Source organism: Callithrix jacchus, chromosome 3, assembly GCF_049354715.1.
Source record: "Callithrix jacchus isolate 240 chromosome 3, calJac240_pri, whole genome shotgun sequence".
NCBI classification, from domain to species: domain Eukaryota; kingdom Metazoa; phylum Chordata; class Mammalia; order Primates; family Cebidae; genus Callithrix; species Callithrix jacchus.
This window is the reverse complement of record NC_133504.1, coordinates 103,241,182-103,267,779: the sequence shown is the minus strand read 5'-3', so window position 1 is coordinate 103,267,779 and position 26,598 is coordinate 103,241,182. Positions and strand designations below refer to the sequence as shown.

The 26,598-nt window shown below is 36.8% G+C and overlaps 1 protein-coding gene across 1 annotated transcript; it reads right to left on the bottom strand.

Annotated features, from left to right (window-relative positions):
* Window positions 1-470: 470 nt before the first annotated feature.
* On the bottom strand, window positions 471-23,619 carry HPGDS (hematopoietic prostaglandin D synthase). Its single transcript, XM_002745582.7, has 6 exons — window positions 23,577-23,619; window positions 16,771-16,912; window positions 13,984-14,076; window positions 11,012-11,121; window positions 4,893-4,991; window positions 471-2,402 (listed from the first exon to the last, which is right to left on the bottom strand). The coding sequence occupies exons 2-6, from the start codon at window positions 16,901-16,903 to the stop codon at window positions 2,238-2,240; spliced, it is 600 nt and encodes a 199-aa protein (XP_002745628.1). The 5' UTR covers window positions 16,904-16,912; window positions 23,577-23,619; the 3' UTR covers window positions 471-2,237.
* Window positions 23,620-26,598: the final 2,979 nt, after the last annotated feature.

The following is a 26,598-nucleotide window of genomic DNA, read 5'->3' as shown; positions in this document are numbered from 1 at the left end:
CTTCTCTTTGCATAGCAGCAAGGAGAAATATAATTTGGATACACAATAGAATAATGGAATGTGTTGTCCTTACGTGCAAAAAGATTACCTAAAGGTTATGATAATGCTAAATATTTCCTTACGAAACTTGCCATGGTACTTTATACTTGAATTATGATTTGTATAAATATATAGGACTGATTATCTTATTTTGAATTTTCATAATTTTGTATAAGCATTTACTTAATTCTGTGTTCATTAAAGCTTGATGTGGGGAAAATTTATATGGAAGAGTGAAGAAAAGTTTACCTTCATTATCGAGAGCATTATTTGCATTTTTTTGTTGTTGTTAAAGGTAATACTTTGGATTGCCTGGATTACATACTGGAGGGCTTTATAATGAGATTCACATGCAACTTATTATAATTTACTTACAGTCACTAATAACAAGAAAATTTGATCCAAAGAATCAGGGTACTTGGAAAATTCACTTTGTTTTTATGTGTAATCTTTAATAATTTATATTTATTGTTTTGTTGTTGTTTCAGACAGAGTCCCTCTGTCACCCAGGCTGGAGTGCAGTGGCACAATCTTGGCTCACTGCAACCTTCACCTCTTGGGTTCAAGTGATTCTTCTGTCTCAGCCTCCTGAGTAGCTGGGATTATAGGTGCCTGCCATGATGCCCAGCTTATTTTTGTACAGATGGGGTTTCACCATGTTGGCCACATTGGTCTCAAACTCGTGACCTCAAGTGATCCACCCGCCTTGGTCTCTAAAGTGCTGGGATTACAGTTATGAGCCATTGCACCTAGCCTAAAGTATTTAATAAGATTTTTTTCAATTTCATAAAACATTGAGAGGAAACAAACACCTCTATACCTATCTGGGGTTTTCTTTTCCTTTTCTTTCTTTCTCCCCACATCCTCCTCTCATTTTTGACTTCTCAATTGTGAATAAAGCTGCTGTAAACATCTGTGGACCGGTTTTTATGTGGACATGTTTTCAGGTCCTTTGAGATGAATATAAAGGAGCACAGTTGCTGGACTGTAAGGTAAGCGTATGTTTAGTTTTGTAAGAAATTGTCACTGTCTTCCAAGGTGGCTGTACCATTTATATTCTCATCAACAAATGAGAGTTCCCCTTGCTCCACATCCTCATCAGCATTTGGTGGTGTCTGCTGTTTTCGATTTTTGCCATTATGATAGTCATATGGTGGTATCTTGTTTTAATTGGCAGTTTGCTAATGACGTTTTGTTGGGCACTTCTTCATATGCTTATTGCTACTGTATCTTTGTTGAGGTGTCTGTTGAGGTCTTCTGCCCATTTTTTGATCAGCTTGTTGTCTTACTGTTGAGTTTTATGAGTTATTTGTATAATTTTGGATAACAATCTTTTATTGGATACATGTTTTACAAGTATTTTTTCCCAGTCTGTGGCTTGTCTTCTCATTCTCTTGATCTCTGGGATATCTACATTTTTCTTGTCACAACAACATCATGTTAGTAAGTTCATAAGTTCCTCTGGCTGCATGTCTGGAGCCTCTTGAACTGTAGCTGTGTCAGATTCCCAGTCAGCTCTTTTCTCTTTAACTGTATGTTCAGTTTGAATTTCATTCCAGCATTAAAAGATTTTGTTCCTTTGCTGCACTTTAATCTTTGTTGGGGAGTTCACTCTTTTGATTACTCATTTTCGTAAAATGTCAAAGGGATTTATTACTGGGCAACAAGCAGGCAATAGCAATACACACTTTGCTGTCTATGCAAGAATAACAGATGTGCAGTGACCACTGGCCGTCTTTGAAAGAAGTGACTGGTCATTGGTCATGTTGTACATAGGTTATTTACGTAGGGAAATGTGGACTGGAGAGCTACTAGCAAAGTTTGTATTTTATGCAATTGCAGTTAATTGTGGTAGCTGAAGTTCAAACCTTTTTGGGAGGAGAGGAAGAATGGTGTTGCTAAACCATCATGACTACAGTTTCTTCATGTTAGAACCTGTGCATGGAAAGGTCTGTTGGTATTACATACTGTTTTTCCTCAATTATAAATGCTGTGAAGCTATTCTCAAAGAAAAAGATAGTGAAGCAAGATTTTTTTTTGCTTTTGTTTTCCTTTTTTAAAATCAGATATGGCTAAAGTGAAAATCTTGGTGAAGCAGGTGAGGGGGCACGTGAAATATCTGGCAACGTGATGTAGCTGTCTTATCTGATGGGAGAGATGCAACCCAAGAAAACAAACTTGAAGGCAGCATGGATCAGCTAGAGTTTGGTTTGGGGTCTTCGTTTTATCCAGTTAGCGATGGCAGGAATGGCTTGGACTTTCTTCAGTAAAGACACCAGCCTTGGATGGATGTCCAGCAGGTCGGGCTTATAGACCAAAAGTGTGGTACTGCAGATCTCCCAGTAGAAATCTGCCCAAGTTACCTAGTTTAAAGGAAACAGACTTTTCCTTTGAACATAGAAAGTATAGCTGTATCAGTATTCCAAAGTTAAAATTAGTTTCTCTGAAAGATCCAAAACAATCTTTTGTTATTACAAGAGCAGAATATGTATATGACAGAAATTCAGAAAATTACTGATAACATACTCCAACACTCAGATTACTACTGTTAAACATTTTCACGTATAAGATATTTTTCTATGCTGATAGATAGATCTTGTTTTACTAACATGAGCGCTTAATGGTACATAGTCTCGTAACCTTGTCCAATCTCCACCTCTCTGTTACATTTTCCTTATCTAATAACCAATATGTATTTTTCCATCTGTTCTAAAAATGTCGTCCTTCACAGGACAAAACAGGATCTATTCCAGGTCTGTGCATTTCATCTGGTTATGTCTATTAGGTCTTCAAAACAGTACCCTTTTTTTCACATCACCAAATTATTGAAGATTTCACACTAGAACTACAGAATGTCCTGTCTTCAGGATCTTTGTATTTCATCTTTCTTACCTTGTTCCTTTATCCTACATAGTATAAAGGAAGAGGTGCAAGTTATTCCTAGAAGGTATATAGTTTCAAGTGAAATTTGTGGCTAAAATACATTATATTTTATTGCATCAAAAGAAATGTATGGGTGTCTGACCATCAGAGGTATGCCAAGACTGGCCACTGGATTGGTGATGATAGCCTGGTCCTACCATTGTGCAGTTGGATGTTTTTACCTTTGTGACTAGAAGCCAATCTGTATGCTGTTACTTTGGCTCCATATGATTATCAAAGAGTGAAGGTTTAATACTCTTATCTTTTTGTATAGAATTTAATAAAGCTGATTGCCAGTGTTTCAGGAACTTATTAAACATCTGTCAGCCAAGAGAAGCTATTGGCTAGAAGATTCAGAATAAATGCAGAATTTATTCAAATATTTATCAAGCAGCTACCGTGTGCCATGCCCGGGTCTAGGTCCTGGAGAGCAAGTTAGGATGCAAGCTCCTTCTCTGATTCAGCTGTTATTTTATAAGGGAAAATCAGTCAAATATGCAAACTGATGGGAGTAATGAAAAAAAAAGTGAAGTCATGTGATGGACTATGGCATGGTCAGGGAAGACTTTTAAGAGGTGACACATAAACCAAGGCTTGAATGTAAAAAAGGATTAAGACCTGCAGTGAGCGACCCGGGGATTAAGCGTTCCAGGTAGAGGGAAGAATGTAAAGTCCCTTAGGTGGGAGTGTGAGTTAGGTGTGAGGAACACACACACAAGTGTGTTTGGAGCACTGTGAAGAAGGGAGAGAGTGCTCAGAGATGAGATCAGAACATCGTTTACAAAGGAATTTTAATAGAAAACCAAAAAATAAAGTCTTAGAAATTATTCAGTAAATAGGGCAGGAGAGAAGCACTTTAGGAAAGGCTATGAGGGGAGCCAGTCAGAAGAAATAAAGGGATGTGTGAAGAGGTTGAAAGTTGAGAATAAAAATGTAACAAGTTTGCTTCTGTTTATTTATCCGGAAGGGCTGAACAGGGCAGACAGCAATCAGTGTCAGTGGGCTACAAAAAAGCAGTCTCGCCTCCCAGAATGCAGTCTCCCTGAAGGGGGGGCCACCACCTACCCAACTTACAAGTCAGATTTAGATTTGATTTTTTTAGCAAGACTACTCACACGTGGTAGTGTGCCCATAGTATCTGGTTGTCTCACTTTTTTGTGATTATTGATGGTCCAAGCCTACACCAATTTTTCTGGAGTTGGAAAGTGGTGATAGTTTATTTCAGTCTGTCTTTCTTATCTATTAACTGGAATGCTTTTATAAAGAGAAACTTTTTCCAATCGATTGAGGTACAAAATGCTTTCTCATTTATCCTGATATAAAATACATACGAGTTTATACTGTTAGCTGTAGTTCAGATTCAGGAATAGGATATTTACTTGACTTTACTCGCCTTACATCTCCATCTCCTTTCTCCCATACTGAAGATCCTGGTTCTCAATAACATCAACACAATTTATTTTTGTGCTCACAATATAAGTATAATAATATCAGAAAAAAATACTAATAGTGCCTAGTATCACCAACAATATGATTACTGAAAGTAATGTATGATTTTTTTGTTCTAATCTAAGAATATCTTAGATGTTTAATCAAAGTAGTGGGTTTTACAAATGATATTTCTTGAAATAGTTTCTCTCTAATAGAGTACATATGTATTCTGTGTGTTCTTTATGTGTCTCTTTTGCAGTTAAGTTCATTTACTTCACTTTGATTTTTTAGCATAGCTTTTTAAACTGCTGCTGCTAATAAATAATTATATAAAATATTTTATTGTTCCAAAATCAAATCTATTGTTTAAAAGGTTTAAAGAAATTTAACCTTTGTTCTTGCTGTAAACTCTATTCTCTCCTTACAGGTTACTTTTTTCAATACTTTTTTTGGTTTTTCCTTTTATTTTTTGAATTTTTAAAGATATAAAACATACTCACGGAGTTACCAATAAGCCACTCTTTTCCCCCTAAATATGTGTCCAAATCTTGCATAAGATGAGGCGCAGTATATGTGAGCAGCTCATTGAACATCTGTTCCTGGGAAAGGGAGAAAATATCACATTAGGAACAATGAGAAGAAAAGTAAGTAGTATGTTCTAAGGAGGAAGTAGATTTCTCCATCTTTATTCTCCTACATGAATTAAAGAAGAAAGGGAAATAGCTAGATTTTTTATTCAAATTTATGACACGGAGATTTAGGTCTGATTATAAATGTTAGTCATCTCTTTATTGCTCATGGATTAAAAAAATAAATAGTTTTGTCACCAGTTCTTACAGTTTGTGTATAATGACTAAATATTTTACTCACAAAACCTTATTTTTTCTTAAATCTTTTTTTACTAAAGCAAAATGATTGTTTTCTTGGATTTCTAAAATTTTCCCTTTTCTTAACCTAGCTCTTTTAAAGCTGAATAATATAACTGAAGATAAAGAAATTAATTTTATTTCATAGGCCTGGACTCTTCTAGTTTGGCAGTTCTTCATTTCACTATTGGGTTTAATCGATGTAATGAAACATGAAGATCTTGGGCCTTTATGTATATTTTCCTTGGACTACCATTGTGCTTTAGTATCAGATTTGTCTCCCTTGAATATCATCTACAAAATGCTTCATCCAGTTATCCCCTCAATATATAAATGAATATTATTTTTTAAAATGAACATCCTTAGGAAAATATACATAAAACACCCATTTTTAAAAATTGTCATTATTTTTCTACTTGAAACTCTGAAGACCAAATAATTTACTCAAGGCCTCTTTCTTGATAAGAGATACTTGTTTATATATAGGAATTCTGCCTGTTTGAGTCTTGGTTATGAAATATAAGCTACACTCATAAAATGTATATATCATTTGTTAATGTGTATACATGACCTATAATGAAATCCAACCTTTATTAAGATAAGTCAGATAGTGGATACCTCACCAATTTGTTGATTTACTTGCTGTTATGATTATGACTTAGCTAGATAATGTATACACAACATAATGCCTTATATTTATAGAGTACAATTTGGAAAGTCACCTTTACATACAGGGTGAGCATCCCTAGTCCAAAAATCCAAAATGCTCCAAAATCCAAAATTTTGAGTACTGGCATGATGCTCAAAGGAAGTATTCAGGGGAACATTTCAGATTTTGGCTCTCCAGATTTGGCATGCTCAACCACTAAGCATAAAGCAAATGTTCCAAAATTTGAAGAAAACCCCAAATCTCAAATACTTCTGGTCCCAAGAATTTCAGATAAGGGATACTCAACCTGTACTTATGTATGTTTGCCAGATCTAAAAACTGAAGCTTCTAAAGCTTGCCATTACTTTGACTTTATGTTCTTTCCCTTATAAAGTGCTCTGTGGTTAAAATGTTCATAGTTGAAGAAAACATTAGATACGAGTCTTTCTGCTGCTTACACAGAATTTGTAATCCTGATGAAGGGCAGTGAGTCCAGAACCATGTGATACTTGCCACAGGTCTGCTCAGCTCAGTCAGGATCGGTCAGAAAGGTAATGGCCAATTTGACTGTGAGACAACTTTCCAAAAACTCCTGTATGCACTCCTGGGAAATTCTGTTCTTCTAATGTACATTTCCACAGCTTCAGGTACACCGATGTGTGTATATATGCAGACTCAAATAAAACTATTATATCTGTGCTATTGACTTCTCCTTGAGCCTAGGTTCTCTTTACAATTTTGGCAAATTATTTCAGTCTAATGAAATGTAACTTAATAAACAGTATAATTTGTATTTAAGATTCATTTTAAGAACAGTCAGCTAAAACAATGTAAAGAAGATAAAATTTATTACAGGTTTTTTTTTCCAGATATATTAAAAAAATACATTTCTTGATCAATTGTAGACAGCTGCTTCTATACTTGATGGATGCAGAAATTTCGTGCCTCCCTTTTTGGAGATATATTATAAAGGAGGTTTATTTCACCCTGAGTAGTTGTTGCTATGATATTCTAACAAACGACTTTTAGGGAGATTTGTATATTTCTCCAAAGCATTTTTACGTACGCATTACCAAAATTATTTTGTGTTGGAACCAGGACTTCAGGATGTCCCCAGGCCCTCTAAGGATCGTCGGGGTGACCAATATCCAAAGACCTATTTTGCTTTTAATTCTTTTTTTAATTGGAGATGGATTTTTTAAGCAATAAATACTCTGATAGATTTTTAAAGCATAAATGACAAGAATATATTCACTATCCACCTGAAGTGCATCAGTATTCTGCCTTTGAAATTTTCACCTGACCATGAGGTGGCAGCAGTGCAGTCCAGTACAAACAGTCTTAAGAAATGAAATACAGAATGGTGCATTTTTCATTATATATTAACCTAGTCCTGCTTGTTAATTAGATATTCTATAGCTATCAGCAATGTTTCTGCAGCGTGTCCTGCCTTTGTATGATTTATTCATGAACTTGGATTGCCCTGTCCTTTGAAATTGTTTTTGAAGTAGGTGTTATATAAGAGTTTTGTTACTGTAATACAAAGGTAGAGTGTTACTCTTATCATAAATGTTCGAAGAATATTTTCCTCTGGTAGGTGGCCTCTGTTACGGAGCCTCAGCCACAGAAAGGTAGAAAATAGAAAGTAGAGAAGAGCAAACTGATAAACTGATAGACTGCACATTAGGGGGGTCTTTGGTACATGGAACAAAAATCTTTAGACACTTTTACTAAATTGAAGATTATCTGTTTCTGCATTTATAATAATATGTAAAATACAGATGCCATGTCTGACAAATTAGTAAAGACGATTAACACCAAAGTATATAACATTATTAGTTATAATAGTTAATATTTATTTAACACTTCCTACCTAGCGATAGGCACATATGCTACCATTTAATCCTGCCAACATACTTCAAAGTAGAGACTTATGTCCCTACTTCACAAAGAGTTTGAACTATAAATAGGTAGTTAAGTAACAGCTACTGAGAAGGGAAATCAGGATTCAAGCCTGGCAGTTTGACTCCAGAGCCCAAAAGTATTTACGTCAAAAAGTTGTATTTCTGTCATCAAAGCTGAACTTTACTCTTTCCTGGATAGGCAAATATATGTGCATGTGTGTGTGCGCACACCCTACACACCTTTCATTTGTATCACGAAGTCAGTAAATGTAAATACTTTTGCGTCCAGATGTCTCTATTCAAATCGGAAGGTGCTAAATAGTATTTACAATAAATACTAAGTAGGTAGTATGTACTTAAATATGTGCTTAAGTAAATTGGTAAGACTGCCTGTTATTTGTGCTGTGGCTTTTGGCTACAGGCTTTAGTTTTAACATGTACGTAAATAGTCATGCACAGCTGTTTTGAACAACTGCTTGCACTGTGGTAGTATACCCAGTGGTTAAGAATCAGGCATTTGAGTCTGTGATGATTTGAATTCCTTGTGCATCACTTATAGCTGAACAATTTTGGGCAAGTTGTTTACATGAAACTGTTTTCTTACCTGGGAGATTAGGATAACTTTTATTCTAAAGGGATGTTTAAATTAGTTACTAAGTTAAGCGATTGTATACCTAGGTGATGAAGCTATCGGTTCTAAATTTGGCTGTCTGGGCTCAGATCACAGTTCTGTCATTTGTTTGACTTTGGGCAACTCTGTAACTGCTCTGTTTCTCACTGTCTTCATCTGGAAAGTGAGTATGACAATAAAAAGCACTTATCCTGAAGGAGGAGAAGGAGCGCTGACTGAGATAACACATCCAAAGAGCCAAGAGTAGCACAGGCACATGGTATGCATTTAATGAGTGTGTTTCTGATCACTTATTCAACAATTCTGTAATGCCTACTATATAAAAGGCACTGTGATAGCAGTAGGGATCAGTTGAATAATACAGATATGATTCCTACCCTCCCATTGCATACAGCTTGAGGAAACAAGTAACAAGTAAATACATTTTAAAATAGAGATTGTGATAAATGTCCTAAAGGAAACTACTAGAGGCTGTAATAGAGAACAGAAGACATCTATTTAGTATTCTGCATAAAGATGAATCATTTGACATACATACATAATTTTGCTTTTATCCCCAAACCGCAGTGATGAATATTTTTTAAAAGATAGAACCCACAACGAAGTGGAAAGAGAGGAGAAAAGAGCAAACAAAATTTGAAGCTGGCAAGCAGTTGGGTGAATGGCACCTGCAAAGGAAAAGCCAAGAACCAATCCCATCAACAACCCGAAATCTTTAAATGACTCAGGAAATGACAGGATATGTCTACAATTGGGGTTAAGGAGGTTTGGGAGGGGATAAAATGAGGATTGGTGGAAAACTATTAAAGAAGCAGTTTTAGCATAGGATGTTCTTCATTTCACATTGCTGGATAACTGTTCCTTTCCTATTCTTAGCAGAAAACAGCCTCAGAATTTTTACAAATTTAGAAGCACAATATTAGAAACTTAGAACTCAAGGATTGATTAATGAAGTTGAAAAATGCTTTCTAAAAGTAATACAGAAAAGCAAAAAGATGAGATATAGGAAAAGAGCCAACATCTGAATTAGTGGAATTCTAATATAATGGAACAAAATAAAGGGGAGGAAGTCAATGAAAGAATTAAAGGAAACTTCCTTGAACTAAAGGATGTGGGTCCCAGATTGAATGGACTCATCAAGGAAATAGCACAATGGATGAAAACAAGATCATACCAAGACTTGTCATTGCAAAATTTTAGAACTCTAAGGGCACATGTTTTATAATCTTTCAGAGTGGAAAAAAAAAATAGGTCACATACAAGGTCAGTAATTTAATTGGATTCAAACTTCTCAACAGCTAAAATATTATAGATAATGTCTTTCAAATAATGAAAAATTACTTCCAACAGAGTTCTATACCCAGCCAAACTATAAAACAAGTTTGAGAATAAAATAAAAATATCTTTAGACAAATAAGGCACCAACCTTTTATTTCCTATGACTAATAAGCTCTTGGAGGATTGTTCCACAAAAACAAGGAGAGAAAACCGGAGAATGAACCCAGGAAAAGCAAAAAAAAAATAAAAAACTATCCAGGATAATAATGAAGAACTCAGGATGACGAATGTGACCAAAGTATCTAGGACAACCATACCAGAGTGAAGCCCCAAATAATAGAGTAAACAAAGAAGACAGCATCCAGGAAACAGGACTCCAGCTCCATAGAATGGCATCACTGGAATGACAGCAAAGGGAATTCTAATGATGACTGTGCAGAAAACCTAGAGAACTCCACAAAGAATGGAGGTCTCCTAGACAGAGCGCTCCAAGAAATATTGGAAATAACAGATGAACTGAAACTACACTGACTTTGTGAAAATCACATTGGCGGGCTATTGGATACTGTGGGAAGTCAGCAATAAAAAGAAACAAAAACAGGAATTCCTAATTTTAAGGAAGAAAAGTAAGAAAGGAAATATAAAAGCCTACTACAGTGCACAGTTCTGTATATTATTTGCATAGCATACTAATCATAGACCATTTAACCAAAAAATGTTAAAATCACTATATCAGGAGCTTGGTGACAAGGAGGCAGAGAGGATGACTATGTAAGAGAAAAAAATCATTATAGATTGAGATCCCTTATCCAACATACTTGGAACAGAATTGTCTTCAATTCCAGAGTTTTCTTGGATTTTGGAATATTTGCATACACATAATGAGATATATTGGGGATGGGACCTAATTCTAAACACAAAATTTGTGTTTCAGGTACATATATTTGTTATTTGCATAGCATACTAATCATGTTTTCAGGTTTCATAAGTCTTTAGAAACCATCTACAATCGGTGGATCAGAGGAAGTCATATTTACAAATCCTATAGCGGAGATGTGTAAATCCTAAAGAAACTGCTAAACAAATTTTTAAAAGGGTTGCATTTGAGGAGGAGTTAATGTGAAGGGGTACAAAAGTGAATTGCTGTACTTTATTTTAAACTTTTAAAATAATAATTTGATATTTTAAAACGATACATATTTTGATAAAAAGGAACTTTCTAAGTCACCTAACACAATGTCTGGCAGGTGGTATGTGATTAATACTAGGAATAGCAAATGGATTACATTACTTTCACATCTTGCTTTTTCTCTGCCCAAGGAAAACATGACATGAAATCGTCCAGTGTGTCCACAATAGCATCAACTTGACATTGTTCCATTTCTGTTTTTCCAGCCAAATCTAAGGAATAGAGAGAGGCCCATTGATATGTTTAATTTAATTTACTATATTAAAAAGTTTGTTTTTAGCAGATACTATATTCATATGGTTGAAAATTCAAGAGTATTAAACAATATCCAGTGAAGATTAGCTTCCATCCACCACATTTTGTTTCCTTATTTACCTATCTTATTAGTAGCCACTTTAATTAGTTCCTTATGCATTCTTCCATTTTCTTTATGAAAATACAAGCAAATAAAAATACATATCCCACTAGATATGCTTCTTCACCCCATATCCCTTACAGATCTTTCTTACAAGTACCCAAAGGGTGTACTTGCTCTTTTTTTTTTATTTTTGTACCTACATGAGATTTCTTGAGGTAGGTGTGCCACAATTTATTTAGCCTTAACTGATTAGGTTTGCTTCCAGTCTTTTGTTAATACAAGCAATACTACAATAAATAACCTGTAACTGCATTATAATTTATCTTATATAAAGAATTATTTTTATTTTGCAGACAGTTTTGGTCAGGACTTTGTTTTCTAACTGGAGACTAAACGTTTTAAATAACAGGATTTTTGTTCTTTGTCTCATTTGTTAATTACTATTTTTGCAAATAAATAATTGATCTTCCTAAAGATTTTCTTAATGGTGCCAATTTAAAATGCTTCTGTGTAGAAGCAATTCTGTGGATGAATTGTATGTAAACTATACCTCAGCAAAGATGTTCAAATCAAAAGAAAATGCTTAAGTGATTTAGAATTCCTCTGTAAACTATATTTGTGAGTGTGTGATATTCAGAGGTTATTATTCTTTCTGAACTTGAAAAGTCTTCAGAATTCTTCACTTTTTTTCATCCCTACTTTGACTTCCACCTCAAAGCTTCAACCAAACATTTATGTAGGTGACTCCTCATTCAATATTTTTAGTGCTAAACCACAGGCTCATTTTTTCAGCCTGTTTTTGGATATATCTCTGAGTATTCTTTTGGCGCCTGACCACTCTTCCACAAATCCTCAAATGGAGTCATCACATCATTTCTCAAACCAGCTCTTCTTTTTTCACCCAAAAATAATTACTAGTCTCAACTGTGACTCAGCCCCAAGTGGGAGATATATGTAGAAGCATTGAAAGAGGTAAATTCCTTGCCTGCATTAACACTTATGGTCAGCTGCAGAAGACAGACATTAAGGGTATTGCAAGGTGAAAAAAGTATTTTAAACAGAAAGGAAATGAAGGAGAAGAGGAGGTGAAGGAGGAAGTTACCAGTACATAGTGCAATGAGAAAGGCAAACTGTCTACGCTGTGGTCTTCTTCTCCTGGTTAAACAGACTGCCTTCCACATGACAACATCTACATCTAAGATGATTCTACATCCACAGATTTTTCATATTTTTCTTGCTCTCTCTTCTTTTTCATTATCACCTGGGCCGTTTCAGTGGTCTCCTAACGTGTTTCCCTGCGGTAGCCACAAATACAAAGTAGCCACAATAATCTTCCCCCAGATGCATAGCAGTCGTTACGCTGCTTTTCTAGATTAAAAACTTACAATTGTGTAAGGAAAAAGGTCCACACTCTGGATCTTTCTAATCAGATTCAATCGTTTCTTCTAACATTTCTCTAATTCTCTTTCACCTGCAAATTTGAAGCTCATTTCTTCTTCTCATGCCATTTTCTCTCTGCTTTGAATGTTCTAGCCCAGTGATTCTCAAAGTGAGATCCATGGATCACCTGAATCATCTGGAAAATTGTTAAGAATGCAAATTCTTGGGCCTCACCCAAGGTTTACTGACTCAAAGTTGCACAAAGTATATTTTAGTAAGCACCCAGGTGACCTCGATACACATAAAGTTTGCAAAGCACTGCCCAGGTCCAAGTATTCCTCTTGAAATTCTAGCTATCCTTGAACCTAAACTTAAATATCATTTTCACTTTAAAGCTTAATTTCCCTAGTCATAAATAATTTCCATTTCTTCTAAACTTTCAAAAAAACTTTATTTGTTGAAACGTGCTAGTGTAACACAAACCTCTGTATTTTTAAAATACACTATTTCATTCCAAGATGGGGTCTGGTATTCATGGCCCATTTTATTTGTGAGCTAATTATGTATGTGTCTATGGCTTGAATCATAGTGGTGGCAATGCTGGTGGAGAGATAGGTTTGGGAGAATGGTGGGTCTACAGATTGATTGAAAGAAAGGAGCTTCAAAGGAAGCCAAAGTAGCTTTTGACTCAAAAAGAGTATGAGAATAGTATGAGGGAAGAGAGAAGAAGACAACGGAGCATAGGATGGGAGAAAGTGTGCCAGACAAAAACAGGAACGGTTTCTATTGTTTCTCTTCAAATATCATGGGGCGGGCACCAATGCAGTAATCCAGAAGCCAACTAGCCCCTTCAAGCTTCCTCAGATGGCACTGAGTGGAAGCAAAGGAACTCCCTTTCTATTTTTTTCAGCATGATTAGGATGAAGCACATTACTGAGTATATAATTTTAATAGTCTAAGAAATTTCAACCTTCATATGCTATATGTATTTTCTGCTAAGTAATTTTCTCTGATAACTTATAATATGCATACCAGCAAAAGTTTGGAATGAAACATATTGGTTCAGTTTCTCAGCTAAACTTCAAAAAGGGCTTAAAGGGCAAAGAGATATAAGACAGGAAAAGCAGGAGGCAATATAAAATAAAATTGTCTAATTGTCTAGGGAACTCACGGAAAGTTAAACTGATACAGGTGGCATATTTATACTTTTCTCTATTATTTACTTCCAGTCTTATTTGTACTATGATATGGTATGCTAAAGTCATTTATGAATATTGAATATATATCATGTGTTTGTTTCAGTTATCAAAAATCTTAAGCACAATAAACATGTTACCTGTGTTTTTGGTCAAATATCTTGCTATCGCTAGGCTCTGGTGAAGGGTAAGTCCATCAACTTCCAAAATGGGAATTTTTCCAAATGGGAGAGCTTAAAATAAAATGAGCAAAAAGTCAACTTCATAACAAAACCAGAAGTTATAATATTTCCATTTTTACTGATAAGTATGAAAACAAAGCATGATTTTACGAAATCATGAAATACTTAAATATTTATTTTTAAAGGAACACTTGACGATCTGTAGTGGAATATTTACATTTTATAAGTTTTTTTAAGTTGTTAGGAAATCTGATTTAAAGTTAGTGACAGAATTGGTTCTTAAACCCAGGTTTACAGTGACACCATATACAGTATGGTATTTTATATGCTTACTATTAAAATTTTCTTTTAAAGGTTTATTATTTTTGTCACCTCAATCACGGATTATTAAAAATCATATACTGGGATTATGAAGAGTATCAAACTCTTCATATTGAGTTATGGTAAGGAATTTAGCCATAGCCCTTTAAAAATTGATACATAGTAATTGCACATATTATGGGGTACATGTTATATTTCGATACATGCACACAATATAATCAGAAATTTTTTTCTTAGTTTCTTCATTGACCCATTGATCATTTAGGAGCATGTTGTGTAGTTTCCATATATTTGTATAGTTTCCAAAGCTTTTTTATTATTGCTTTCTAGTTTTATTCCATTGCAATCTGAGAAAATACTTGATATGATTTTAATTTTTAAAAATTTATTGGGAGCATTGTAAAATGCCCTCTGGGGCTTCATCGGTTGCAGGCACCCCCGCATGGGTGCCACTGCAGGGACCACACAGAGTTTGCTCCTGCCAGCACCCAAAGTGGTCGGCTGGATCCCACACTCGCTTGCTCACTTGCTCCCTCCCACAAGGGACTGAGTGCAGTGGGCCATGTAAATAGGGCACCACCATCGCAAGTCTGTCAAAGTGGTCAAGAAAAAAGTGCATCAACATTTTTCCAGTGAATCCTCTGTCAGCTCAACTTTTAGAGTTATCTGCTACTACAAATTCATAAGCCTTTTTCTGTATGTCTGGTGATTTAGCTTACCTTCTCCTCCCCAAGGTTTATGTTTGAGCTTTGGGCTTCATAAGTCACCTTACCATTCTTTGGCCTGCTTTTTAGCTTCCAGAATGTTGTGCTACTGTATCTACATTCAAGCTTTATTTCTTTGTCTTTAAGGACTTCGGCCTTTTTGTAAAGTACTTCAGTATTATCAGAGGAGAGAAAAATGTTTTAAAGAGAGAAAATGTGGACTCATGTGTGCAATCTACCAGGTTTGTCCAGAAGAACATTTTAATAAAAGTATCCCAAAGATGAAATGTGTTGACTGGAGATTTTCTAGGTTCTAGCAGAGGGAGTGTCATAGCAGGTTTCAAGCACTAGAGGGCACTGCTAAATTGGACACCAGATGAGACCAAATAACATTTGTAGTAGAAACTGCTTCTTAGTGGTACCTATTCTTCGCTTTCTTAGAGTAATAAAACCCTGGATTTTTAGCTGTGCAAATGATTATCCACAATTAAATCAACATTTCTCAATATCTCTTGTAGTAATGAGTTTCCCTTGTAGTAATATGTGTAGTAATATGGACTAAATTCTTACCAAGTTACATATGCAACTTTCTAATTATGCTGTTAAAAGGAAGGGGTGTGTCCCCTCCCTCTTTCACACTTTCCCTGAGCTACAATGTGGAAGGAGAGTTAGCTATCTCACACCGTATAAATAAGACATTGGTGGGTGGCAGATCAACAAGAAACCTAAAATTTGATAACTTTATAGAACAACATCATGATACCCATTTGGGGTTTTGTGTAAAAGAAATTGCTGTCCTTTTTAAGACAAGTTTTACATTGTGTCTTTGTCTATTAAAGCATTTGAAACTCTATCCTAACCATCATGAACTTTAAGATTCAACTCTGGAAATCTACGGATATATTAAGAAAAGACAGAAATTCCATTTTCAGTAACAATGAAAAGTTGAGGTAGAACAGGGAATGAGGCACTCAGTGAATTTCTGTTTAAAAGCTAACAGGCAAAATTTGTTACATGTAATATCTGCACCTTTCTATCCATCTTGGTCTAATTAATTAGTGGATAAAAGTAATGTTCACCTATTATATGTTCACCATCTTAAAATCCCATGTGCAAATTCTGATATCAGAAGCAACATTTGGATATTAATGGTTAAGTATCATGAGAATGAGATATAAGATACACTATCTCACCAGAGAAGAGGTCTCTGCTTAGAAAAAGAATGGCTATAAGGACAATGACTTTTAAGGAGCTCTTGCTTCCCAAGGCATGTGGCAATTCATTGATAATATGCCAATTATCATAGTAGTGTTGTTTTAGCATAATCTAGTGCAAATAGCTTGGGCTTGGAATTAAATTCACCTGGGTTTGAAACTCAGCTCCACTTGCTATGGTCGTGAAACTGGAAAATTTACCTAAACTCTGTGCACTTCAGCTATCCCAACGACAAAAAAGAAAAAAAAGTCTCATGTTTCTTTCAGCTCGTCTGACAAAGCTTTATACTGGTTTACCTTTATATTCTCTTTCTATAAGGTTTGTGTTTTCAGCTCTAATAGGAAATTTGCTTGATCACACAGCATTTATTTAATTTGTCTGAAATGCTGCTTCTCAATTTAAAGCTACATGAGCTTTGAAACCTTGATTTGTTTTCATTTCCTCGAGGAAAAACAAAAGGTTTTGAAAGCATATTTTTCCTACATTTATTATTTGTGCTACTTACTTGATTTGATTTCAGGCCAGTCAGCTTGTTCTATTCTGTGGTCTTCATACTCTATGTCCAAATAAGCAAATATGTAACGAATAATTTCTGCTCTCCCCCTCATATTAAAATAAGTGAGTTTGTAGTTTGGCATGGTGCGATTCTGGAAACAGAAAAAGGGAGGATTATTCTAAGAGCCCTCTAGAGATGTCTCAATATTTTTCTTGAGGATTTTTTTGGAAAACTTCATGGTATCTCTTGAGATAACTGGAGACATTAGAGGATATTTCAAAACCAAAATTATAAATCACTATATAATTACATATGAGAAATAAGATCATGTCTCTCTCTCTTTCTCTCTCTCTCAGCACTAGTTAGAACATTACAGTGAAATAACCAAATTTAAACCTCGTTTATAAAAATATTCAGATTAAGAGGGTATCTACACACCAACCTTTAGTGTATGCAGCAAGAAAACTTCGCACTTTAGTGTCATTGGTAATGTGTAATAGTTGATATTTTGCCTGTTTTGTTTGCTCTGGTGACACAGCTCAGCGAGGACATCTGAGTAAGGACAGCCAAGTGCTGGGCACATGCAAGAGGAATGTGAGTGCCATGCCAACCTGTCATTGCCTCTCTTTCCTCACCTATGGCTTTCCCTCTAGGCATCCAAGGGCTAGGGCAACGTTGCTATCTGGTTCCCTCTGACTGCCTCCATGCTGCTGGGTTTTACTGGGTTACTTGCACCACAAAACACACCCCAGCTTGAGACCTCTGCAGGGATGGGACACTCTTCCTTCCTTCCCTCTGTGGAGGAACAAAGCCAACTACTCTTACATTTCAAAATGTTTACAATACTGGTCAATTCAGTCATTATAATCTTAGGGGTTTTAAGTGATTTGTATCTTTTCATTTTCATTGTTTATAAATGGTTAATGACTTTAAGCACTTGTAGTGGAATACGTTTTAACTTTGTAAGATCAAACAGCTGAGAAAGAAATGTTTTCATTTGAAATTCAATTCTTCAAATTTGGGCTTTGGCCAGTTACAATCTTCCTGAATTTCAAAGTCCACGTTTTATAAATAGCGATATTAACATGGATTTGTAAATTAATGAGGTAATGCATATAGCACAATGGCAAACTTAATCATTAGTGTTAGGAATGATAACTTTGATCTCATTCTGTAGTCAAAAATAAACACTATGAATACGGCACACTGAAGATAAATTATAATTATGGTAACTAAATGAATAAAAGCATATAATAATTATTTATTTAAAGTAGTGAATTTAAATAGTTTATTCTCTACTAAGAAAGTTTTCAAAGAATATTATGGAATACTAATTAGATAAAAAGGAAAGTTGGGCTCCAGCCTCAAAATAAAATTCCATCAAAAATTACATCACAGGCCAAGCTCAGTGGCTCATGCCTGTAATCCCAGCACTTTTGGAGGCTGAGACAGGTTTATCACCTGAAGCCAGGAGTTCGAGACTAGCCTGGCCAACATGATGAAACTCCATCTCTACTAAAAATTCAAAAATTAGCCAGACATGGTGGTGCACACCTGTAATCCCAGCTACTAGGAAGGCTGAGGTAGGAGAATCTCTTGAGCCCCAGAGGCAGAGGTTACAGTGAGCCAAGATAGCACCACTGCACTCCAGCCTGTGCAACAGAGCAAAACTCCATCTCAAAAAAAAAAAAAAAAAAAAATCACATCACATAAAAGGTCAAATGCAAATCATAAAAGTCTAGGTTGCCAAGTCCTGACTTCAAGTTTATATATTCCTGGAGTCTAGTGGGAAGAGGATGACCTGGAAATAACTGGTTGCCTATCTGGAAGCTCCCAGGTTCAGGAAGTGACAGTGATAGTAATTCCTAGCAAAACCGATTTTTCAGGCCCTGGCTTCTGTGTCCTGGTGTTGTGGAGTGAAGCTGGTAGTCCTTGGTAAAGTGAAAGAGCTACTGCCAATCATGCCTGCCCAGTTTGCATCAGCCAGTTCAATCCCCACCCAACTGAGATATAGCACTCACCACATGTATAGATAGGTGGGAAATGTTCTTGGAAGACAGAAGAATTGACTAGCGTCAACTAATAAGAATTCCATGATTTACAGCCACAAATATTTTTCAGGGAGAAATATACATATAAAGGAGTTCAAATTTGGGAAACTAAATGAAATGCTCATCAGAACAATGAAACTGTTTTTCTGGTTATTTAGAAACAAATAGTAGAAAAAGTCTAAGAGCACCAAAATAGTCAATTGAAAAGTAATAAGAGATTATTCTTATCCAGGAAATGAAAAGCATAATTGTTATATAATTCCTGGGCCTATTTGTTTTAAATATCAAAACAATTTCTAAAAGCCTACAGAGTAGTGTGATTATCAGTTGTAGTTTCTATTTGGGGATTTGTTTTGTTTGTTTTGTTTTGTTTTGTTTTGTTGAGACATAGTCTCACTCTGTCCCCCAGCCTAGAGTGCAGTGGCACAATCTGGGTTTACTGCAACCTCCGCCTCCTGGATTCAAGCAATTCTCCTGCCTCAGCCTCCTGAGTAGTTGGAATTACAGGCATGCACCATCACACCTGGCTAAGTTTTCTATTTCTGGTAGTGATGGAGTTTCACTATGTTGGCCAGACTGGTCTTGAACTCCCAACCTCAGGTGATCTACCTGCCTTTGCCTCCCAAAGTGCTGGGATTACAGGCGTGAGCCACTGTGCCTGACCTGCAGTTTCTATTTGAAAATCATTTTATATAAAAATTTTTATTGATTTTGTTGGCAGAGTCAATGTTTCCACAGCACGAAAAAATTATATTTTCTTCCTATAACATTGAAAGTTAGCATTACACCAGGGGTCGTGGCTAATGCCTATAATCCTAGCACTTTGGGAGGCTGAGGCAGGTGATCATGAGGTTAGGAATTTGAGACCAGCCTGGCCAACATGGTAGAAACCCATCTTTATTAAAAATATAAAAATTTGCTGGGCATGGTGGCAGGCATCTGTAATCCCAGATACTCAGGAGGCTGAGGCAGGAGAATCACTTGAAAGAGGGAGTCAGAGGTTGGAGTGAGCTGAGATCATGCCATTGCACTCCAGCCTGGGTGACACAGTGAGACTCCGTCCCCAAAAAAAAACAAAACAGTTATCAGCATTAAAAGTTAAACATATAACCTTTTCTCATTCAGTCAAATATTATGTAAATATCAGTGTATACCTGCTGAATTCTGCATGAAAATAAAGTGATTGCTTTTTGTTGTTAATTTACAAAATCATGCTATTTTATATTGTATTTCACTCAAGTAAAGAAGACATTTAAAAATTCTCAGCATAGGTTGAGAAATATAGATAATAGCGATCTATATTTCTCTGCAAAAATATCTTGAAGTCTAAAATTTGGCAGAGGCCCATGAGCAGCTAACAAATGCTTATCTTTCCTTTTAAAATATTCTTGCAATAGTTGTAATTCATTAAAGAAGCTGTACTTTGGACATGACATTCCCGTAGTTATTTGCATAATTATGTTTTCTTTTTATCTCTGGAATGCAAGGTGTTACATCAGAACATCCATCTATATAACAAACTATATAAAAAGAGAAAAAAGAGCCTGGGTGCAGTGGCTCACATCTGTAATCCCAGCACTTTGCGAGGCCGAGGAGGGCAGATCACTTGAGGTCAGGAGTTTGAGACCAGCCTGGCTAACATAGTGAAACCCAGTCATTACAAAAAAATATATAAAAATTAGCTAAGTGTGGTGGTGTACAACTGTAATTCCAGCTGCTAAGGTGGCTAAGGCATGAGAATTGCTTGAGCCTGGGAAACGGAGGTAGCAGTGAGCCAAGACTGCATCATCAGCTTGGGCAACAGAGTGAGGCTCTCTCTCTCAAAAAAAAAAAAAAAAAAAGAATTATCATAAAATATACTATATGTCAATAGATACTAAATCCTTTTAAAAAGTATTTATAACATTATCATTCATTTGTGATCAAAACTCTTAGCAAAATGAAAAATCAACAAAATTAAAAACCTCTTAGCAAACGAGTAATAGAATACTTCCTTAACACTATAAAGAGTCTCTACTAAAAACTTACAGCAAACATCATATATAATGGTGAACCAATAAAAGCATTTTCTTTAATGTGAGGAATAACAAGAATCCCACTGTAACATCTGCTATTCAGCATAATGCTGGACAGTCTGGCTAATTCAATAATGAAAGACAATAATAAATGACATTTATAAGTAGTAGGAAGAGAGTGACAGAGCTGTCCATTTGCAATCAAATTGATTGCAAATCACTGAAAATTATTCAAGAGATTCTACAGATAAACTGGATCCTAGATTTCAAATGGAAATGTGAAGGACCGAAACAGCGAAGACAAACAGAAAAGGAGAACAGAAGAGGAAGACTTGATGTAGCAGATAGCAAGAGTTAGATACAAAGCCTTGTAATGTGATATTTGTTCAGACGTGCATCAAGAGTGTTAAAACAGAACCTCACATAAAGGACAGACATGACAGAGAGTGAGGACATAAAGCAACGACTAAAATGGTTCTGAGACAACAGAGGGAAAATAAGCATAAATAGACCTCAACTTTCTATCGCGCACAGAAGTAACACCTAGGTTATCTGGTTATGATTTGATTACCCCAGCAAAACTGTAATATCGTTCTGGTCCCTTATTTCCTGTTAGCTTTGTTTCTGAACCCGTCCACTGTCACTGTGTTAGGAATCTCATGTACAGAAAACTGCACGTTTGCTGAAGTGATAAGCATGAAGTTAAAAAGTTGATTGTGTTTGAAGATCTTTACATCTAAAATTAACCACTGGCTTCCTTATACCCCAAAGTAAATCATGTGAAGTTACTGATTCAGCAGATAGATTAAAAAAGCTCATTTAGAATTCTTTTTGAAGACTAACCTATACCGTTTCTCAAAGAACACATAAATAAATAACTAATAAATACCCTGGATAGAAACTTACATATATAAACTCATCCGTACCTGCTGTGCCAAGGGAATCACCGGAAAGCACACTGTCCCTGGGAACCAAGGTCCCCTGGGCCTGAGGTGTCTAACCAAATAACCCAATGGCAGGATTAAGGATGCCTGGAACAAGTGCCAGCAGGAGCCATCACCCTCAGAAAGCCCCAGGTAAAGCTAGCCGTGAAGGTCCAGGAAGCCAGTCTTCTCCTGGGCGCTGGCATGGCCTTCTCAGTATCTCTCTCCTGCCCTGGAAACTTGGTGCTGGTATAGAAAAGTTAATACTTCTATTCAGTTACTATAAGCTATCTCAAAAGTTAATAACAAAGAAAGGTTGCTAATTCTCTCTGCAAAAAGCATCTATCTCTACGAACCAGCTTAACTCTTCAGGTACCATAGCTTAAAAAAATAAAAAGGGCCCTAAATCTGCTAACAACAAAAAGGAGGGAAACCTGTTTCTAGGAAAAATGCTGCTCTTTTGTAAACCAGTTAAGTGTTATTTTAAACGTAGAACTCAGGAATCAATCAAAAAAGGGGCTAGAAACTTTCAAAATCCTGGCTCTGTTCTCTCCTAGGCTCGTTTATAACTCTGCACCTCTCATCTTTAACCACCTGGTCATATTCATTTCTTATAAAACCATAAGGTCACAATTAATCCTGCCGCTCTATCATAAATCTGTAAATCAACCTGCACCCTTAAAGGGCTCCACTCTGGAGGAAACCTCAACTGCAGGGCCCCTTCTACAACCCATTTCAGCACGAAGTAGTTAAAGAGGATCGATGCCCCTATTCCAACAAAAGTTGAATTTTCCTGTTCAGATGAGGGAATAAGGGATTGTGTTCTCTTTCCGGGTACATGAGGGAGCGTAGTTTTAAGGGCAAGAATTTCCCAATGCCATGCCCCCCTCCCATCTCTCCATCAGGGAGATTCAAAGGTTTATGTTTGAATTTCGAGGCCGCGGGGGGCGGGGGGGGAAGGGAAGCTAAGAGTCAATCACTTCAGCGGAAGTTGTAAGGAACTCCTTTCATTGGCCTAAGGAACTTGGGAAGGTGGGAGTTTCTCCCAGAATAAATTCCCCTGCTCCTTCACCCATGCCGGATTTCCAGCTCTCTGGAATCCCATCCCACACGGTGGGAGCTCCCTTTCCCCTCTAGATTTCCCCTCTGGAATCCCCTTCCACACTCTTCGTGGAAGTCTTTCTCTTCTCCTTTCCTTCTCTTTTCTCTGCCTAAATAAAATCACCTTTCTGCAACACTTCTTCGGTCCAGTATTTACTTCCACAAGCATACGGCACACCTGCAGTGGTCCCATCGCTTATTCTTTAAGAGGTTAGAGGCCAAGAACCCACAGCATTCTCTCAGGTGAGCTGTGCCTCACCAGTACCCAAGAAAAAAACCGGTTACAATGGGATGCAATTCTTGTCAAAACATGGAGATGCTTCAACAAAATGTGGCTTAAAATAATAGAAAGTATTACAAGTAAAATTCTTAAACTTTAAAGAAAAGGAAAGAAAGTGAAGAGCCATGAGATAAAATTCCCTACTCGATCAATCCAAGAGATTGAAAAATCTCTTGGGAAAATTCTGGCAGTAGTCACAAACCCCGATTAAGACAGGATTTTTCCTCTAGCATTGATTATATTTTCTATGTTAAAATCCACTTGAAGAGATCTTTTTAAATCTCCTGTACCTAATTTCTCTTAAAAATGACCATTGGATTTTTACAGAGTCATATATACGGTGAGGCTCTGGGTAAACAAGGTCAGAGTGAGTACCGTCATGAAAATAGCTCACAAAAGAGTTCCTCAGTCACTAATCTCTGCGGAGTTCAATAATATTACTTACCTGTGTTGTGTCTCTCAGGAGTCTGTAGTGTCCTCTATCCCTTGGTATATGACTGTGCCTTGGGTTTTTATGACGAGTAAGTGATAATCACAAGCCAATGAGAGGACAGGCAACTTCCTTCCACCTAAAGCTCTTCTTTCTTTTCTTAGATGAAACACGCATGCCAGGCAATTCAAGCCTGCAAAGACTGCTGGTTATACAGGATATCTGGGTGTAAATAACCCAACTCATTTGCATAAAAGGTAAAGTCAAAGTTATAGCTGCATATGTATGCCCACTGTTACATTTACTTTTAGTTTCACACCATAGACTCTTGGAGAATAAGACAACCTGAATGCAATTCAGTCATCTTTGCATATGGACACATGGCTTGCTTCCCTATTTTAGAAACAGTTTCTCCCGTGCCTGCGGTATGTTCCTTCAAGGGAGTGTCTAACAATGTCATGTATTTCATTTGCTTGTTTTTGGTTTCCCCTAGTGGAACGTAAGCTCTGTAAAGGCAGGCAGTTCACTGTCTTGTTTACTGTTACCTCCTCAGTACTAAGAGGAGTGCCAGCCATGTCATGGGCACTGATAAACATTTGATGATAGAATGACCCTAATTTATAGTTCACATCTTTTCAAAGACTGTAAATTTGCATTGCTGCTGGTATATTTCATTTACCCTCATTTCTCAGAAAAGCCAAAGGGTTTAAAGTAAACCTGGTGTAGAAGTTTCCAATTCTTCTTGCTTGTGATCCTTTTACAATTTAGTAACAAATGCCTAGACATTTGAGAAATTTATTTTTCACTTCTTGTGCAGGAATTAATTTCATCTATGATATTAGGACAGCACAGTGAAAAGATCAAATAAAATGACCTCTGGGCCTTACTGAGCCTGAGGATTGTTCATGAAACATTTTAATGACCAGAAGGCTTTCAACTTCCAGGAAATTACTCCCACAGGCAGCAATAGCAACCTCTCAATCACGTCTTATTTCTGATTTCTAAAGTGACTTTAACTTCAAAAAATATGTTTACATCCACTTGGTATAAACATCAGAAATGAAAATAAATATAAATACTTGTTTGTAAAAAGTTAGAGTAGACACAAGTGTAGCTCTGAATCACCAAAAAACGATACATGTGTGTCAAAATCAAGTGCAAATGGGTTGGGAGTGGGAGCTATACAAAATTAACACAATGTATTTATCATCTTTGATAGTTCTAACTTACATTTTCAAAAAATCTTTTTATCCTCACCTCAATGATTTTTAATTCCTGTTTTTATAAATAAGGAAATTGAAACTTGGGAAATTAGGTAAATTGCCTGTGAATTTTTGATGAGACAAGCTAGAATTAAAACCTAGGCCTTCTGATGACACATTTAATATTTTTCCCTACAGGATGCTGCCTCTCTATATAATAAGAGACTGCTTCAGTTAAAAAAAAAAAGTCAAGTATACAAAAAATAGCATTTGTCTCATTTTGTATTACAGTTTTCTTCCTTACAACCAGTTGTTTTGGCTAGAGGAAAGCAAAGTAACACTTCACGGATTGGGGAAGGAGCCGCCACTTGATCCTTGGTCACGGATCCACAGAGGCTGCTCTGGAGACACCTTGTCCTTGTGTACATGGCCTCCATGCCAGGAGCTCTCTGCAGCTCCTGTAGCATTTTCACTTTGCTACCTTCTTGCCCCTGTGTGGCAGTTTAACCTCTTACAATGCTGCCTGAGATTCCACCTGCCCAGTACCCAACAGAGCCACTTCTTCTCTGTGGTCTTCCCAACTCCCTGTAGGCATATCAGGGTCTCCAGGGCCCCTCTACTCTTGGGAAGCACAGCTTTCCCTTCAGCTCTTCTCCCAGCTCAGCTGGGGATGCTCTAACTTTCCTAGTCTTCTAACAGCTGTGGGCCTTTGGGCAGGTAAGTTAATTCCTCTGTGCCTAAGTTCCTTCACCTTCATATGGAGATTGATTCTACAATAAATATTTACCTATTCTTAATTTTTGCCAGGTATTGTTCTCAATGCTAGAGATAGAGCAGTGAAAAAAAACAGAGAAAAACAAATCTTCATGGAGCATTCTACTATATTAGTAATAACTTCTTCATAGGCTTTTAGAGAATTAAATGAGCACACAGCTATGTGTTTCAAAGGGTGCCTGATGCATAGTTAGGGATCCCTGTGTGCGAGCAGTTGTTAATATTATTAGCGGTTCACCTGAGGGGAAGATCATTTCCCTTCAAGAATCTTTGCTCAAGATTCCTTCCTTTTCTGTGGTTGGGTTTTGGCACCGAAAGCAGGAAGAGAAGTAGCTGTCAGGTGTGACATGGTAAAAGCCCCATAAACCCGGATACCTCAGCCATCCCTCGGCTTTCTGTTAAAATTGCTTTCTGTAACCCTAATGTGACAGGCAAGCAGTCCAAACCCACACCATCTTGGCCCCTGTGACTTGTAATAAGTAAACTAAAGTCTGTAATTTCCACCCTACCCAGGCAATGTGTAAACTAACTCTTATCTTAACTTCTGTAAATCACTTAAGTAACAATCAAAATGTCCGAAGCCCCTCACGCTCATCTCCACCCAGGAGGTAATTTACAGAATGTCCAAAGTCCAGTAACCCTCAGAATGTCTAAAGCCCCTCACCCCAACCCCCACCCCTCACCATCACCCCCAAAGTGGCTTAAGAGCATAAAAAGTCTTAATAGCCTCTTTTCAAGGCCACAGGTTAAAAGAACGCAAGTCCTCTGTAGCCGCTGGCAATAAAAACCCTGCAATTTAGCATCCTTTTGTCTCAGTGTTAACTTTCTATGCTCGCTCCAGTATAACACAGGCAATTTTTATTTTTCACCGTGCTTCATCCTCTCCTGAGGGAATGAGCACGGAGCCAAGTGTCTACCGGGATAGGAGGAGGAAAAGGGCAAGGGCAAAGTGAAAGCCCCTCATAGATTGTTACTCACAGTTCCCTGCTCCCCAGGACAGCAACTTCTTCATGCCACACACCCTTCAGGAGCATGCTGTGTGTCCAGACGGGACTGCATGA

What these genes read in the sequence shown, in the direction of transcription:
- HPGDS (XM_002745582.7), bottom strand. Translation starts at nt 16,903, where the DNA reads ATGCCAAACTACAAACTCACTTATTTTAATATGAGGGGGAGAGCAGAA. An exon ending in CTGGCCTGAAATCAAATCAA is followed by an intron (nt 14,077 to 16,770) that starts GTAAGTAGCACA and finishes TTTTATTTTAAG; the next exon opens with CTCTCCCATTTGGAAAAATT. An exon ending in ATATTTGACCAAAAACACAG is followed by an intron (nt 11,122 to 13,983) that starts GTAACATGTTTA and finishes TCTATTCCTTAG; the next exon opens with ATTTGGCTGGAAAAACAGAA.